Source organism: Musa acuminata, chromosome BXJ3-5 (assembly GCF_036884655.1).
Source record: "Musa acuminata AAA Group cultivar baxijiao chromosome BXJ3-5, Cavendish_Baxijiao_AAA, whole genome shotgun sequence".
Lineage (NCBI taxonomy): Eukaryota > Viridiplantae > Streptophyta > Magnoliopsida > Zingiberales > Musaceae > Musa > Musa acuminata.
This window is the reverse complement of record NC_088353.1, coordinates 2,425,347-2,443,486: the sequence shown is the minus strand read 5'-3', so window position 1 is coordinate 2,443,486 and position 18,140 is coordinate 2,425,347. Positions and strand designations below refer to the sequence as shown.

Genomic DNA, 18,140 nt, shown 5'->3' with positions numbered 1-18,140 from the left:
TGCTATATCTCATTTTCATGCTTTGATGCCTGTTCTTGATAGCACCAGAGAAAGACGGGCGATAAATCAGAGAAGTCAAATATGTCAAGAACTCTTCTGCTTCCCGTGAGAGTACAAAGAAGTCAACATGTCAAGAACAAAGCAAATGCCCGACACCCAACAAATGGCTTTAGCCGCATTTCTCAAATAATCTTATCGATGTGGTTGGGGAGGTCACCCAAGACTGGATCTGATCATCTCATATGCCAAGAAACAGGCGGCATTGGCTGGCACACTGCGAGCCATGGCTGGTCCAAAGCCTCTGTACAGGCCTTTGATACCTTCGGCCGCCGCAATCTTCCTCAAGGCACCGACCGAACCAGAGTACTTGGGGTTCTTGTAATCGTCTACCTGGATCACGCTCTTCACCACATCCGTGGGATAGACGGACAGCCAGAAGGAGGCGCCGCCCAGCCCTCCGGCAACCATCAGAGGCCACCTCCCTAGTCCCGAAGTGTCCTTACCCCCTGCAAAGTACTGCTTAAGGGCTTCGTAGACGCCGAACAAGACGGCGTTCCCGGGGACTTCACGCGCCAAGGTCGGCACCATGCCTTTGAAGAGGCCTCTCACACCAGCTTCCCGGACGACATGCTTTGCCACGTCCATTGGTCCTCCATACTTCGCTGCCGCAGATGAGGCTGCTGAGCCTGCCAAGGCACTCTGCGCTTGCAGCCTGTTTACAAGGCTCTGCATCAACTGTAGCTACTTGACGGCAACAGATAAAAGAGTAAAGAGGAAGAAGAAGAAGAACCTGCACTTAATCAATTCTGTAGGACATGCAAGGATGGAAACTGCAACTCCAGCACCAGCACCACATACCATTTGCTGATTCACTGTGAGGGGAGCACCCGGTTCTGACCTCAGCAACCCCTCCATTTGTCCCCTCACCGTGAACAACACAGCATTGAATGCTGCGACGGTTGCAAGTGGAACACCCATCCCTTTGTATAAGCCCCTCGGTCCTTCAGCAACCATTGTTTGCTTGACTGCATCCATGGCGCCAGAGTACTTGGGAGGTTGGCCAGGGAGTGGTGCTGGCTGGCTCTGGAGCTTGACCTTGATGGTGTCGAAAGGATGCCCCACGATCAGCTGTGCTGCCCCTCCAACAGTTCCAGCAGTCAGATCCTTGGCTGCATCCCCCATCTGTTACAGTCAAAAGATCAATGGCTGAACAGGATTCAAGTTCTTTGTAATGGGGAAGTCTACTGTCAAATTTCCATAACAATGCATGATACCCCAGGTTAGTATTGCATTGTTCTACAAAGAAACATACTCTTCCACTTGGCTTGAGCTACAACTTGACAATAGTTGCAATAAAAGTAAGCATTAGTATGTCATTGTGCTAAAAGAAGCATTCTGAATTCTGGAAATACATGGTTGGTTAATTTTGATAGGCATTTTCATCATTTTGTATCCAGTAGGATGTTCTATAACACCTAACCACTAATCTTTCTTTGGTTATGAAATCAAACTCAAACCATGGATATACAAGCTTGTGAAAAATCAAAAGCTAGAGAATCTGACACCTCATGCTAGTGATCAACTGGGAGACAGATTAGGTAAAGCCATGTAGATTTCTTTTGAAAAGAAGTTGTATTAGGTGATAAATTGTTGGACCACTAATTAGATTATATTAAGATAGTACTACCTGATCCTTGATCTGAAGGTCACACAAAGCCAGTGAAAGATGTGTTTGTTCAGTAACTATCCATCGATGTCCTTGTATCCAAAAGATCCAAAGATGACAGCAATAGAAAGAAACATCTATTTCTGCTCCGGTAAAGAGTACATGACAGACTTAAATGTTACAACTTCTATTTGTCAATCCTAGGAACATTTGTTATGGTTATTAGCAAGGAACAATAAAAGAAATCTAGTTTTGTACGCTAAATGTAGTTGTGAAACAAAATAAAAAATTATTACTAGAAAGAGTTCTAGTAAACTGACTTGATAAGGGAGGACAAGGGAAATCAACTTCTTATCTAGAGAAAATATTTACAATACTTAGAGATATTATTTTTTGATGATTTCATAGGTTTAGAAGAGGTTTTTATTTATACTAGTTTAAGGTCTTGAAAACTAACTAACTAACAATATGGGATTATTGAAAGAAACATAAAACATAAAAAAATTAACAATTTGGAATAAAAAAAATTGATAAGTATGCAACTTACTTTTTGAAATAGCCTTACTTCTGCTTTGTATTAATCCACTCCACTTGACAAAAAAGTGATTCTTGAGTTTAAGTGTGGACATAATGGATTTTTATTTAGAAATTAGTTAAGTCTATAACATTTGAAGGTATTTGAGATTTCCTAATCATTTGGTAAATCAATCGCATAGGTATTGTTATTGATTTTCTTTAACACCTTATAGGTACCATAATTCTTCGGCTTCAATTTGTTATAAGTGTTTACGAGGAATTTCTCTTTTCTTAAGTACACAATAACCATATCTCCTTCTTTGAACATCTTCTCTCTCATTTTATTTTCTTTTGTGTTCATCCGGTAGTGAGGTAAAGTTGGTAGACTTGCTCTTGAAGCCCAATCAATTTGGTGATGAATACCTCAATGTGTGGAAGTCCATCTGGTAACTCTTCAAGGGTGATCTATTTGAATTCTTCCAATATCGATTTTAGTTTGTTTGGTATCTTTACTTCATGTGGCTCTTCGCCCTTTACAACAAGAGCAGAGCATATTCTTGTTTCTTTATAACTGATAATGAATTACTGCATAAAGTTGGAAATAGATAAGAAATATTTTTTCTCCACTTTAGAAGTGTTGGATTCATCTCCCTTTTTGTTAGTCGGTAGAATGACAATTTTCTTCCCGTTACACCAGAATACAAAGATATTCTTTCTTCCAAGGTGGGTTGCATTCACATTGTACTGCTATGGCCTTCCAAGTATTATATGGCACCCATCCATGTCAACTACCTCACATATAACTTCCATATTGTAGATTTTTCCAATCGAGAGATGAACTATATAGATCTTAGCTACAATGATAGTTGGGCCTTCTTTAATCCACTCTAGCTTATATGGTATTGGATGAGCTATCATCTACAAATTTAAGTGCCTCACCAATGATTTAGATACAATGTTGTCATAGCTTCCATTGTCTATGATCAATGCATAGACTTTGTTATTAACACTGCATTGAAAATAAAATATTTTCTTATATTGAGATGAATATTCTTGCCTAGGTGAGTAATAATCTTTTTATAACACATGAGGCCTATTCCCCTTGTTCCTCTACTATTTCAGCATTGTCAATATCATCAATCACATCTCTTGGGCATGTCCTTCTTCTTTAAAGTCATCTTTGTGATCCGTAAGGTTGATAGACTTACGAGCACAACACTCGTTGAAACGATGATCAGGCTCCCCACATTTGAAACACTTCTCAACCAGGGTTCGAGCATATGGATTGTTTATGGTAGTCGGGATATGCCTTGCTTGCCTCCAATATTTATGCCTTGATTTATGGGTTGTATTGATTCACAACTTCTCTTTGTTAAGAGAAGATCGTGTTACCGGAGTAAGAATTGCCGAGTAGCAATTAGAGGTCGAGTCAACAATATTTCAGTCGTTAATATCATATTGTGAGCTTCATCTATTATCCATAACGGAGTTAAAGACATTCTATCTTTAATTATAAATTTCAGTCCATTGATATACCTTGTTGTTTGTTGGTCTTCTAACTTTGATAAGTTACATCTAGTTGAAAGGCATAAGAATTCTTCAGTATATTCGGTTACGAATCGAGTGCCTTGGATATAGTTTTGGTATTGTTAAAACAATAGTTGTTCATAGTCTGGGGGTAGGAATTTTCTTTTGAGAAGTTGCTCCATCTTTCGTCATGTCTGTACTGATGCTTTTCCTTGTCTTCTTTTGTTATTCTGTAATGTATCCCACCAAGCTATTGAACCTCCTTTTAACTTGTACGCAACAAGCTTGACTTGTTTATAATCATAAACATCCATCATCTCGAAAAAGTTCTCTACTTCATAACTCTAATCAAGAAAAGCTTCAATGCTGAGGTGGCTATTAAAACTAGGAAGGTTTTCTTTGAGGAGGTAATCCTTAAACAGTCTATTTCACATGAGTGGTGTTTGATGTCTTCTGTATCATTCACTATCATTTTTTGAATCATCATCATATACTATTGGTTGTTATGGGCAGATAATACCACGTTGGTTTAAAGTGTCTAGGTTGAGCCGTGCCTACACCTCTTCCTTAGTTGGTTCTATGATAGTCCACAATTCCTTCTTCTTCGTCTAACATATCTTTATTGGGTGGTTGCCTACATTGGATTGTGGGCCCATGTTGATGATTAGGCTGGTCATAAGCATCAACTCTGACACGATTGATCCTACCATCATCATGAACTCTGTTGACGCTAAAACCCAAGTTGGTGAGCATGTTGCAAATCTCTCAAAGTTATCAAGTTATCCTCATTTCTTGTGCTTCTAACATGCCCATAGGGCTAGCACTCCCTGATCATTATTGTTGGGGTTGTTGCGATTGCTTCCATCACGAAGATGGTCACTATCAAAATTACCACTACCATCGTCATTAATATTGTCGCTATTACTATTATTATTGCCACTAAATCTTATCTTGATGGACTATACGGTTATACTTAGCAAATTAAGTTTATGATATACAAAATCTATTATTATAGGTGATAAATATAAAGCATACTTCTTAATTTGTTAATCATAAATTTATTATGCTAACACCAAGAGCAAGATTCTTAATTACCAACTAATGCATAATGGAAACAAAATAAGAAATTATTACTATAAAGGATTCTAGTAAATTGATTGATAAGAACGAGAGAAATCAGTTCCTTATCGTGGAGAAAATAAGTTAACTTACAATGTCAAACTATTGAAAGAAACATAAAACATAAAAATTAACAATATAAAATAAATAAAAGTGATAAGTGAATAACTTACTCTTTAAAAATGATCTTCTCATGTTTGTTTACCATTAAATAGACACCAAATTACATGTAAACTGCTGCTTCAGATTCAGCAACAGCAACTTCTAATATACCATGCTATAAAATGTACCCTAAAACTATATGATGTGGCCAAAATTTCAGAAGCTTTATAGAAATAACTTGCATAAGAATATCTTCTTTTGATAGGTGGAACAAACGTGTTAGTTAAAACGACTAAGCAGTGGTGGACATTAACAAAATTAGAACTAAAGCTTCTACCTAAACCAATTTTGGCACATAATACATGGAAGATCTACACAGTATGTTTATTTTAGCTGTGAGATTGCATAGACATGCCTTTGATTAGCTGTAAGCAACACCAGCCAAAATTCCCACCCACCAACCCACAGGAGCACCACCACCACAACCACAACCACAACCACAACAATAGCAATCACAAAAACCTTCCTCCTTGAAGAAGGCCAAAAAAAGGATGAATCAGAAGGATCACATGCCATTGTGTAGAATGTGAAACACAGAGAAAGACAAACAATTGAATCATCTCTATGTTTTGACAGATTTTTAGGAAGAAATTTTTGTTTCTTTGAAGAGCCAAATAAATGCACAATGAAGATTTCAATCCAGATCAAGTTGAAGCAATACATCAAACACCTAGATGGACGATTCCTTTAAGCTGAGACCCATCTAACCTTCTTCCTTCTTTCCCGTAGTAATTCTTGTCTACTCTAGAAATCCCTACCTCAGAAGTTGGACAGCATTCTCTCTATCATACTTGCTCATAGTCCAGCTAGATCATACAAGGAAAAGTCACAACAATCCGGATCTGTGCCAGATTCACTAGGCTGTCCAAGCATCTGACAGCCCCTTACCCACACCTTCACTGTTTCATGTTGGAGCACCATATGGTATGGGTCACCCGCAAAAGATTTTACTTGAACAATTAGTATTTGATCATTTTAACAAACAAGATGCGTTCAAGAACCTTAACACAACCCAAACAACGTTCGCGCCAACTACTCGACAATCCAAGAACAAGCAGTCTCGAATCCAAGAGGCAATCGACAAGTACCATCAATATATTCGCAAAAGCAGGGCAACGGAAGGCGAAAGCAGAGAACTTTACCTCGTCGGACCCTCCTTTGATCTATTTCGCGTCCCAAGCTCAGCGCAGGAAAGAAGGAACGAAACGGAGGCGGCTTCTTGTAGTTCGTGAGTTGGCCACCCCATCACAGGAGGGAAGAAGGAAATATTTTATTAGCATCCGCAAGGAGGCGCCTCGCAAAGCTTAGAGGAAGGAAGATGCTGACAAAAGGCAGCAGCATGGTGCTGACTGCTGGTGGATGCGTTGAGCAGCCCCACTCGCGAACGGCGGAGATGGAAACGCGGAGAGGAGAGCCATTAGCTACACGTGGTGGTGTAGTGGAATCCCTCGTGTTCTGGGACCGGCGGTGTCCAATATGGGTGCGGCGGTTATTTGGGTTGGTCGGATTACGTTGGCAATGACATAGACGTTCACGAAAAGAGTACATGTCTAAATTGGGCCATATTTGGGCCGTAAAGCCCAAAAGTCTATTCATTATGATAGCTCAAAATCTATATCTACTCATATGAGCTAATTTGGTTACATTTTGGAATTCTGACAAGTATGCAATCTTATCATATTCTTCTCATTGTAATATGTCAGTTTCACTTTCATTATTAATCTTTGTAATTTTTTTATAAGTCAATTGCGTGTTTTATTTTATATTTATAGATGTTTTGTAAAAGAAATAAAGTTAATAGATCTAAGCAGAAAATGCCTCATATTTTAGAAAAGAAAAGTTATGCCTCATATTATTAGATTTTGTAGGAAGAAATGGAGACTTTAAAGGCACATCATCTTGAACTTACTGTAAGTAATATTCCATTGAACATAAATATTGTGGACAAATTAGGAATGTGTGAGATGTTATGGTATAGGGTCGTGTCCTTCAGATTTTAGTATTATTTTTTAATTCTTTTTATGTACTTTTTATTTATTAAAATATAATTTTGTTTGATTTCTTGATTAAGTCTAGTGTAATACTGGATTATGTTCTAACAATTTAAGGCAAAATTTTTATTTAAAAAATAAACCTATTTTTAAAAAATTAGAAAAAAAAATATTAAAAATATCATAATTCTTTAAAAAATTATTTTATATTTTATGTCTGTCACTATGAATTATGATTATCGAAAACGTCAATGGTTCGAACCCAACCTTGGGTCCTTCATCTGAACTTATCACTAATCTGATGTAAGAGATAAGGAGGATTAGATCGAAGGTTACATGAAAACTATGTTTTGGTATATCTGAATAAAGTAACTTCGATACTTAAGTTAGTAGAGTTGGAGGTTCCAAGGGAAACGTAGCAAGCACAAAATGAGTTTAAGAGAGCTCGATAAATGATTGAAGTTAAGTAGGTAATTAGTTTACAAAATAGTTATATAGAAACATCAACCATTATTTGATTATAGGATTATGGGGGTGTGCATGGAATGGTCGAATGTCACGGTTGTCACATAAACTTCTTTTATGTTGACATCGAAGGCTTTAGGTCGACAAGTTAGGTTGATTAGGCAAACAAGGTGTTGTTAGGTATGCATTGATATGGAAGAATAGTTTCACCAATGTGTCAGGTTCATTTGGTGATGTGTCATTGAGTGTTAAAATAATATATTTTTTTATATTACTTTATTGCAAACTTATATATGAAAGTAGTGTTATAAACAGTATTATTATTTGTAAGTGTTATAAACCTATATATTAATTTTAAATTAATTTTGTTTTATGTTTAATTAAATAAATATACTATTTGTTATTTCTTGTTTTAAGTCAAACAATTGATCCTTTACATTGAAACTTGTTATTTGTTGTTTTAAAACCTATATCAAATTTCATACCTATTTAAAAGTTCGAGTCCTATAATCATCAAAGGCAATTTGCATTTATCAATAATTGGTCTTTCAATAATAGAAATTCAATGTGATAAAGTAGCACACTTATAGGCACCTTTGAAGTGCATAACAGATGGAGTATAATTCTAAATCTATCCCTATAATGATTAGTACTCATCATATTTTCTGAGATATGAATCTCAGCAATTTATAGTAAGAGCTCTCATGTGTAAAAAAAGTATTACTATGAAAGAGACCCAAAATAATATTTTATCTGAGATATGAATATAAGCAATTTATCGAAAGAGCTCTCATATATAAGAATATCGATAGACGGTGACAATTAGAGATCTATGCAATCCCTAAAAAATTATTAAAAATAAATCAAGATACTTATGCATGAACATTAATGTGCAACCCTTCGTTAAGATAGAATATTTTGTACTATGTGTGTAATAGTAAAATTTTAGATTAAGGGAAAATAGCTCAGTATCCAATTCACTTTGTTTCCTTCAAATAAACACTATCTACACATAGTATAATTTCAAGTAATATTTTTTAAATTTATCTTTTGATAATATTTTAAAAAATTAAAGTTTCTTGGGAATTGTTAGGATTACTCAAAGGAAAAAAAATGAAAATTTTATTTTTTTAATGTATTATATTTCTTTCATTATTTTATCTTTCCTTAATGATTTCTTCCTCCTCTGATTTAATATAGATAATTATGTTCACAAATAGTTGTTAGAGCTAAAAGCGACAAGAACACCAGATTTACGTGGTTCGATCAATTAACTTTGACCCACGGACAAAAGAGGAGCAAATCACTACTATGAAAAGGGACTATTACAAATGCCTTAACAAGATGTTCCTAGGCCATAAAATACCCAAAAATACTAAACAAAAAAAACCCTATAAGTCCAAACTATTTAATTGAATGTGAACTTAAACCAAAGTAAATACTTAGGTTTTCTTGTGGTGCATCTAACTTAAAAGCCCAGACCCTTATTTATAGTTCTAATATGAGATAACAAGCATGATTTTCCCGACGTGGGACTACAGATTCTTCACTTTTATCTTTATCTATGGTTCTATCTGAAAAAAGTCATGTCGTTCTTCGACGCTCAGAAAGCAGCACTCCTCCAATTGGCATCTTCTCATGATCATCCCGTGGTGAGATTTGCCTTAGACGACATCCAACGTCGTTCCAAATTACCTTTCTATACCTTTATTTATCCATTAAGAATGTAATCTTATTAGATTCTCTAATCAAATATCATGGTTTATTTCTTAGCAGATTGCTTGTGGTCGATACTTGCATGCGATTCTACGGCGGATTCCCTCATAGAAGTGCGCGTCCGTGGCGAGAGCTCATGTAACAATGGCGGAAACGTACGTATGGATGAGAATGGAGAGTCCTCCCACACTGATTACTAGCGCTGCGTCGTCGTGTCGTTGAGCTCACCTTCCCGTTCCCCGCGCTACGGCACCCTCCTCCTCCACCCCCGGCGGAGAGAGAGGAGGACGAGGAGATCCAAAGACCCGGGGGGAGGGCGGACGTTTGGCACAATCGTTGTAGGGGCGGAAGAGATGATCGCAAAGGTAAGCGGGGCAGACGTCGCCACCACGATGTCCTCTTCCTCCCATCGGTTGAACTTTATAGGAAGAATGAATAGACTCGAATAGACTTATCAAACAAGGAAAGTAGGAGCATTAATATTCTATATTTCTTTCAAAAAAAATTTATAATTTCAGAAACTCTGATTATGTTTCATGAGGTTTATATAATCTTAAAAATATATTACATTAATTATATTCAAAATAAATCATTCTCTTTCAAGAAATCCTTTCAAGAACCAATAACCAATTTGACTTGTCATTTCATAAACATTTAATCTATTTTTTTTTGGTATAATAAATCTTCCTCTTGTTGTAATAAATCTTTCTTTTGATGAAATTAATCTCTTTATAATATTTGAATAAGTTTAATTCTAACATTCTTCCTCCTTAAACTTGTTTCATCTAATATGTCAAGTTTCTTTCGAAGTTATTGAAATATTTCAAATTTGAGAGGTTTTGTAAGTATATCGGTCACTTATTCATTTGTCTTGACATGATGCAGTTCTATTTCTTTATTTTTTATATGATGTCTTATAAAATGAAATCTTATGTCGATATGCTTCGATCTTTCATGATAGACTGGATTCTCAGCTAAGGCAATAGCTAATTTATTATCAACATAAATCTTGGTTGACTTCTCTTTATAGTATATGAAGTTCTTGGAGTAATCTTCTTAACTAGATTACATGATAAACACTAGAAGAAACTACTATATATTCTGCTTCAGAACTTGATAGGGCAAAGATATGTTGCTTTTTTGAAGACCAAGTGAATGTAGCTTCACCAAAATAAAATACAAATCTAGTTGTACTTTTTCGATCATCGTAGCTTCCAGCATAATCACTATCACTACCTTTTAGATGATGAATAGAATATTTCATACTCAATTGTTCCTTTAATATATTGTAAAATTCTTTTAACAACATTTTAATGAGATATTTTAGGAACTTCCATATATCTACTTATTAAATCAACTCCAAATAGTATATCAAGTTGAGTGCATATCAAATACCTTAAACATCCAACTTGACTTTTATAATAAGTTGGATTAATGTATTCATCTTTACCTTTTATATTCTGCTTCAACAAGTGTATTTGTAGGATGACAATCTTCCATAGAAAACTTCTTTAAAACCTCCTTTGCATAATTTTCTTGTGAGATAAAAATTCTTCCATTGTCTTGTATAACTTCAATACCGAGGAAATAAGTCATTAAGCCCAAGTCGATCATTTCAAACTCTTTTTTCATAGAGTGCTTAAAGTCTTTAATCATGGAGCTACTATTGCTTATAAATATTAAATCATCTACATATAGACATACAAATAAGATATCTCCTTTAGAGTTAGATTTCATATAGAGAGCATGTTCATGTGGATATTTACAAATAAATATTTTAAATAAAATAAGTATATATTCGAGAATTTCATGCTCGTGGGGCTTGTTTAAGCCCATAAACAGCTCTCTTTAACTTGTATACTTTGTCTTCTTGTTCATAAATAATAAAACTAGAGGGTTATTGAATATATACCTCTTCTTCAAGAACTTCATTAAGAAATACTAATTTGACATCTATTTATAAAATTTTTCGTTTCATTTTAACTGTTAGAGAGATAAGTAATCTTAATATCTCTAGTCAAGTAACTAATGCAAATATTTCTTCAGAGTCAATCCCATATTGTTGTTTGTATCCCTTTGTAACCAATCGAGCCTTGTATTTCTTCACCTCTTCTTTTATATTTATTTTTGTTTTGAAGATCCACTTAGTATCGATAGCTTGGTAGTCTTTTGAAAGTGTAATAAGCTCACATGTATTATTTTTATTAATGGCATGAATCTCGTCATTCATAGCTTATCATCATTTTTCTTCTCTACAAGCTTCTTCGAAGGTTAATGGATCATATCCTGTAAAAAGATAAAATAAAAAAAGTTCATCATTGGGAGTATCAATCTTTTGAGTCACATCATATAGCTCCTGAATCGGTCTTCTTGAATCATGTGACCTAGTTGATCTAGGTGATGATTCCGACAAAACCACTTTGGTGCTTGCTTGTATTATATCATTCTCTTATGAAGCTATAACTTTCTTATGCTGCTCATTACTTTTCCAGTTCTAAATCTATTGTTCATCAAAATCAATATCTCTTAATACCACAATTTTATTTGTGATAGGATTGGAGAGTTTGTAACCACTGGAATTCTTTAGATAACCTAGCAAAATACATTTCTGATTTTTATCCTCTAATTTTATTCTCTTTTCTTCTGGTATGTTAGCAAATACAACACTTCCAAAAATTCTCAAATGATCAACTCTTAGTTTCTATAAGCTTCATACTTCTTCTAGTATAACATTATTAATTCGTTTTGTTGATAACCTATTAAGCAAATAAACTGCACAAGCAACAGCATCTCCCCAAATTTTTTTATGAAATTTTTTTTCGTTTAACATGCATCGGACCATGTTAAGGATAGTCCTATCTTTTCTTTCTAAGATACCATTTTGTTCAGGTGTGTATGGCATGGTAAATTGATACATAATTTTATTATTTCTATAAAAAAATTTAAATTTATTTAATATATATTCACCACCCCTATGTGTTCTTAAACATTTAATCTTACAACAACTTTGTCTTTCAACCAAATCCTTAAATTCTTTAAATTTTCTTAGAACTTCTTTATTTTCTTTTAACGTATAAACCCAAGTTTTGCGACTATGATCATTAGTGAATGTATGAAAATACTTGCTTTCTCTAAGTTATACTAGACTAATAAGGCCACAAACATCTAAGTGCACCAGATTAAGCCGATGTCATGTTTTTTTTATTCTTTTAACTTTGAAATGTTTTCTTTCTTGCTTACCTATGACACATACTTCACATAATTTTGATGGGTGATCAATTCTTGGCATTCCTGTTACTATATTATACTTCTTTAGAAGTTTCAAAACCTCAAAATTTAAGTGAGCATATCTAAGATGTCATAGTGTAGAAATATCCTCAATATCAATTTTAAAATAATTTGACTGATTACAAATATATAAATATATGAAAAACATTCTATTCTTTGTTATTTTCACATGTGATATTAATGTTTTATTATTGTCATGAATTGAGAGAGTCATATTTTTCATCTCAATATTATAATATTTTTTAAGTAATTACCCCAAGCTTAGAATTTTATTTTTCATATTACGAATAAATGCACATTTCTTTATCGTTATTAAATTCAAGGAGAAATTTACCTTTGCCTCTTACTGGTCTTTGAAACATATCACCAAATATAATATTTTTGGAATAACTTATATTCATTTCTGAAAATAGCTTTTTGATGCCACACATGTGATTTGAGGCTCCTGTATCTATATATCATATTATAAATTGATCCTCTTTCAAATTCTCATAACTCATTAGCAAAACTTGATTTTCATTTTTTCTTCCTTAACAAAATTTATAATAGCATTCATAGAAATAATGTTCATATCTTTCGTAAACATAGCATTGTATTTTAGACATTTTAGAGTTTCTACCATGTCGATGGCCTTGGCCACGTCCTCGACCATAACCTCGACTTCTTTGGCTAGAATTTTCTCTCACCTTCCTTGTTTGGATATTTTTAATTTGTTTAATTTCTACCTCTTCTTTCTCTTTGTCCACGTTCTCTTCCTCTTTGAGAATTTGATATATCTTTATTTTCAAGAGTAAGCTTTGTTTGTAGTGTTTGCTTCATAGTTTTGTCTTTTTCTCTTTTTATAATCCTTTATTTATGAACTTGAAGGGAACCTATAAATTCTTTTAAAGATATTTTTTCTAAATATTTATATTCTTTAATTGTAACTGCAATAAAATCAAATTTTGGATCTAGATATCTCAGTATTTTTTTTCTTTGAAGTATCTACTAGAGCGATGATCTCGAACATTATATCATTAAGTCCTTAGTAGATCGTGAACAAATCTTTTTTCTCCTTTCTTTTATCTTTGAGTTGCTTTCTTTCTTGCTTCTACATTTATTGCTCCTTTTTATGCTAGACTTGGTTCAACATATTCATTTTCTACAAACTCTCATATATCTTAGAAGCCTAGAAGAACCTTCATTTGGATACACTATATATCATAATTTTCTTTTGTTAATCTGGAGATTTGAATTTGAATGGTACTCGAGGAAGATGTCATAGCTTAATTTATGCTCCGATACCAAATGTTGAACTTAATAGAAAAAAATGATAGAGTTATCAAAGGAAGAGTATAATTATATTTCTCTGTTATATTTCTCTCAGAAAAAACTTCATAATTTCTCTAAAAAAAAAAAGCTTCAGTCTGTTATATTTCTCTCAAAATTTTTTTTTATAATTTTAGAAACTTCATGTGTTTTATAACTTAATATGGGATTTATATAATCCCCAAAGATACATTATATTAATTATATTAAAAAATAAATCATTCTATTTTAAAAACCTTTTGAGAATCAATAATAATAAATCTTTAATAATGTTTTCTTTTAATAAAACACTTAGAACACGTTTAATTCCGCCTCCTCCACGATCCCAACGCATCTCATCCTCATCCTCATCCTCATCCGTCCGAACATTTCAACCTCTGCCTTCCTACCAGATCGAGTGATCACATTGTGCCAATATGCCGTATGTAAAGAAACTGTGACTCTCAGTGGGCAAAGAATTTTTTGCGGAGAAGAAAAAAGTAAAAGAATAATGTTGATGCAGCCAAGAGGGGATCCGATTCCACTACTGCAGGAGAAGTGAGCCACCCAACATGTACCGCTCAATATGCATCTCATAAAATAATAGCAAGTATGAGTAACTCCTGTTGCATGCACTTTGAGCTCCATCCATCATGTGAAAGGTGGAAATGGACAGCAACAATTGCATCTCCATGTTAGTCACATGAAGCAGACGACTTTAAGAGGGTGCAGAAAACTCCTAAAACTATGTTAATGTAGCAGAATGATTGGGACAATTATGAAGCTAAACTTACTTTAACCAAAACCAAAAAAAAGGATGAATGGTTTGACGAAGGAGGCCTCAACTATGATGCTGTGAGAGCATGGTGATAAGATCATGTGCTTAGATTATGCATGATGCCAGCTCCATCACATTGCCTTGTCATTTACCACATAAGATAATTCTCTCTTCATGGTGTATTCTTTGCACCTCAAAAAAATTGTAATATTGTCTCCAACTATTCTTTTAGATAACATGATTGAAAATTATGAAATTAAAGGATATAATCAAAATTAATGATATATATATTTAGGTTATTAGTTTACTAACATTTGGCACTCGTTTGGGAATTGCTCCAAACATGACCCCTCTTTGACTAAAGAACAAAAATGCTGCTCTAGCATTCTTGTCAGATTAAGGGGAAGAAAGTCCACATTTAGGGGGCATTTAATTGTGACATATATATATATATATATATATATATATATATATATATATATATATATATATATATATATATATACTATTGAATCATCTATTATTGTCTACTTGATGAAACATATTTGCACCTAATTGGGCATCAAATCACACTCCACAAACCCTATTGCTACAAGTCTCAACAACATGAAGTTCCCAACAATAAACATGCATAAATAGGTCTAATGGTTGAGGATGTCATGAGCATTATAGTGGCATTACTGTAATTGATTGGATAAAAAAAGCATAGATAAATAGTGGAGGAAAAAGACATCCATGAGGGTGGTGGGCAAAGAGGATGAGAGAGCAAGAAAAGGAGACTTCCTTGCAATTAAAGCAGCTTAAACCCCCCCTCTCTCTCTCTCTCTCTCTCTCTCTCCCTTGCTTACAGAGACCCCTTCTCTACCCCTGCATCTGTTCTGCTTTCTTTCTCCCCTGAATCCATTCTTGTCCCTTTTGCTATTGGCTCTGTAACTCCAAGATCAAGATAAGCGGAGGAAAAGGTGTGATTTTTTTCCGATGATCAATGTGGCGATCGATCAAGAATCTCCGTTTAGAGAGCTTAACATCAAGAACAGACGAGTGATGGTGAGCATCTCTTTCTTGTGCTCTGACTTTTGTAGCTTTCGTTGTGTCTCTCTTCTCCGGGTTTTTGCGTTGGTGTGGGTTCTGACACCAAGGAACGGGGCGCAGGGAGGAGGAGGGGGGATGGAGGAGGAGGAGGAGGAGGAGGAGAAGTGGCCGCCGTGGCTGCGGCCGCTGCTGTCGACGCGCTTTTTCGTGCAATGCAAGCTGCACGCGGACTCCCACAAGAGCGAGTGTAACATGTACTGCCTCGACTGCACCAGCGGCGCCCTCTGTTCCCGGTGCCTCTCTCACCACGGCGACCACCGAGCAATCCAGGTCCGTTGCTGCTTCTTCTTGCCTTCAATTCCCCGTTCAATTAGCTTTAGGTGCGTGTCAACGTCTTTGATTGTCGTGAAATCTACTCCGCCTTTTTGCCGCCATAAAAATGGCTTCTTGGATGACCTCCCTGTTCCTCATCAAAGCAACCATGTCGATCCAAATCCATTATTTCTTCTTGCCAAATCCTATTTTTGTCCATTCCTTGGACCGCTTCTCGTTAATGCCATGCTTTGTCGCAAGGGATTGAATCCTTCTGATGACGAGAAATGTTCTTTTCTGGTGGTGTTGTTACAGATAAGGCGGTCTTCCTACCACGACGTGATCAGAGTCTCCGAGATCCAGAAAGTGTTGGACATCACCGGCGTGCAGACGTACATCATCAACAGCGCCCGCGTCGTCTTCCTTAACGAGCGCCCCCAGCCGAAGCCCGGCAAGGGCGTCACGAACACCTGCGAAGTCTGCAATCGGAGCCTCCTCGACTCCTTCCGCTTCTGCTCCCTCGGCTGCAAGGTCTCCGCCAGCCCCTTCTTCGTCACTTCCAACATTTAACCTTTCCACCAAACAGACATCGTTTCTTCTCGTCCTTAACCAATTGCTTGATGAAATGTCCATGTCAGATTGCCGGCACCGCCTCTGACTACAGCAGGAACAGAAAGAACAGCAAGAAGAAGAAGAAGAAGAAGTCAACTGCTGGATCAGACTCAGAGGAGTATTGCACGAGTGCCAGTAGCGGCAGCGACAAGAGCCACGACGGCACACAGAGCTTCACTCCATCCACGCCCTCGCCGACCGCCGCCCGCCTCCGCAGCTCCAAGAGGAGGAAGGGAATTCCCCACAGAGCTCCGTTTGGAAGCCTAATGCTGGAGTTCTAAGCCTGCCTTCACATCATCAATACCAGGGACTTCTAAAACTACGTATTAACCACAATAGTAGCTACTCGGTGAAAGCTGCTGTCAAGCCATTGCTCATGGCGAACACAGGAAGACCATTCACAGCACAAAGTGCTTCTTGGCGTGGAGGCCGGTGCTGGGAAACACTGTAGATAAGGACGGCGGAGCTTGTTGGTGAAAGCTTCTGCAAGCCTTGATGGGAACGTAGTAATAGAGTTCTCGTGTACTGCTGTTTCTAGGTGTAATACTACTTCGTCTCCCGTTACAACGTGGTGTTAAGAGAACGGAAGAGATGAAGGGAACACACTTCCCATGGGGGGACGCGAGGGTGCATTATACCGCCTTCCTTCTTGGGTGGGTTTGGGGAGGTAGATCACTTGGTAAAGTGGCGGGGCCCGATCATTCCGAGCCGTATGATCCCCTTTTCGCGGTCGATGATTGATGTTGCAGATAAAGATGGGAACGAAGCCATGATTTCCGTGTTGGGCTTCTGAGTGTGACGTCTTTTCATAAAGGACGGCTTTCTGGGAGACTTCGCCATTAAGAGTCGGTATCGACGATGCAGTGCTTTGTCTACATAAAGGACGGCTTTCTTCGCCTTTCAATTCTCGACACGCTTACACCGCCACGCGGTCCAGTCACGTGGACGTAATTAAATGGGCGACAAGATGTATGCTGTTTGACGAGTGCCGTCGCCGCCTTTTGGTCCGACTCGGACGGCGACGAACCTTCGATCATCTAGAAAACTTTCTCGCCGAGAATCTACCTGTCGTATGACTGGTGGAGCAGATGGCCAACAGGTGGGTCCCAGTAGCCGCTTCGAATCGATGATACCACGAGACGAAGTCATTTATTAAACAATATCCTGAAGATAAAATAAAATTCATGCGAAAGGCAGAAGCAAGGCAAGTGCGGCATTTGCTTTCAGAGCCATTGGTCTCTCCGGTGGTGGCAATGAACACATGGTGCAGTGAAATAACAGTGGGGAAGAGGAGGGCAAGCAAGTGGAGGTGAGTGGCATTCACTGTGCCATCTCCTCCACAAAGCCGGCCGGCCGGCCGGTTGCAGTCCTTTCTCGGATATCTCAACGTACTCTGAATCCTACCACCACGCATCGCTGCATCTCCCCTCTGTGATGTGGCCACTGGTAGTTCGTTCAAAAGCAGCCACTGAGAGGAAGCTAAAGCTGGGTTTCCGGGGAGTGTTGGAGTGAGGCCCCCCCACATTATGGTGCACTCACTCCATGCCATCTTGTCAACCACCATCAGTCGGTGGCGATCGCTCTCAACCCCGTTGATGGCCAGCCCCTTTGTCGTTAACAGGTGATACAAATCACGGGTTTGATTCGTGATTAAGGTCACAAATCTCGG

General features: G+C 36.9%; 2 protein-coding genes across 2 annotated transcripts; one reads left to right on the top strand and one right to left on the bottom strand.

Annotated features, from left to right (window-relative positions):
• Positions 1-62: 62 nt before the first annotated feature.
• LOC135639067 (mitochondrial carnitine/acylcarnitine carrier-like protein) lies at positions 63-6,353 on the bottom strand. The gene is made up of 3 exons (XM_065152810.1): positions 6,133-6,353; positions 791-1,182; positions 63-712 (listed from the first exon to the last, which is right to left on the bottom strand). Exons 2-3 carry the CDS (start codon positions 1,180-1,182, stop codon positions 214-216), a joined length of 891 nt encoding a protein of 296 aa, XP_065008882.1. The 5' UTR covers positions 6,133-6,353; the 3' UTR covers positions 63-213.
• An 8,975-nt stretch (positions 6,354-15,328) lies between these two features.
• Positions 15,329-17,038, top strand: LOC103983826 (protein RGF1 INDUCIBLE TRANSCRIPTION FACTOR 1). The gene is made up of 4 exons (XM_009401129.3): positions 15,329-15,562; positions 15,668-15,877; positions 16,175-16,390; positions 16,498-17,038. The coding sequence occupies exons 1-4, from the start codon at positions 15,494-15,496 to the stop codon at positions 16,750-16,752; spliced, it is 750 nt and encodes a 249-aa protein (XP_009399404.2). The 5' UTR covers positions 15,329-15,493; the 3' UTR covers positions 16,753-17,038.
• The last annotated feature ends 1,102 nt before the right edge of the window (positions 17,039-18,140 follow it).

Coding starts and splice junctions, on each gene's coding strand:
- LOC135639067 (XM_065152810.1), bottom strand. CDS start 1,182: ATGGGGGATGCAGCCAAGGATCTGACTGCTGGAACTGTTGGAGGGGCA. Junction 713..790: donor ACAGAATTGATTAAGTGCAG/GTTCTTCTTCTT, acceptor CCTTGTAAACAG/GCTGCAAGCGCAGAGTGCCT.
- LOC103983826 (XM_009401129.3), top strand. CDS start 15,494: ATGATCAATGTGGCGATCGATCAAGAATCTCCGTTTAGAGAGCTTAAC. Junction 15,563..15,667: donor TCAAGAACAGACGAGTGATG/GTGAGCATCTCT, acceptor AACGGGGCGCAG/GGAGGAGGAGGGGGGATGGA. Junction 16,391..16,497: donor TCTGCTCCCTCGGCTGCAAG/GTCTCCGCCAGC, acceptor TGTCCATGTCAG/ATTGCCGGCACCGCCTCTGA.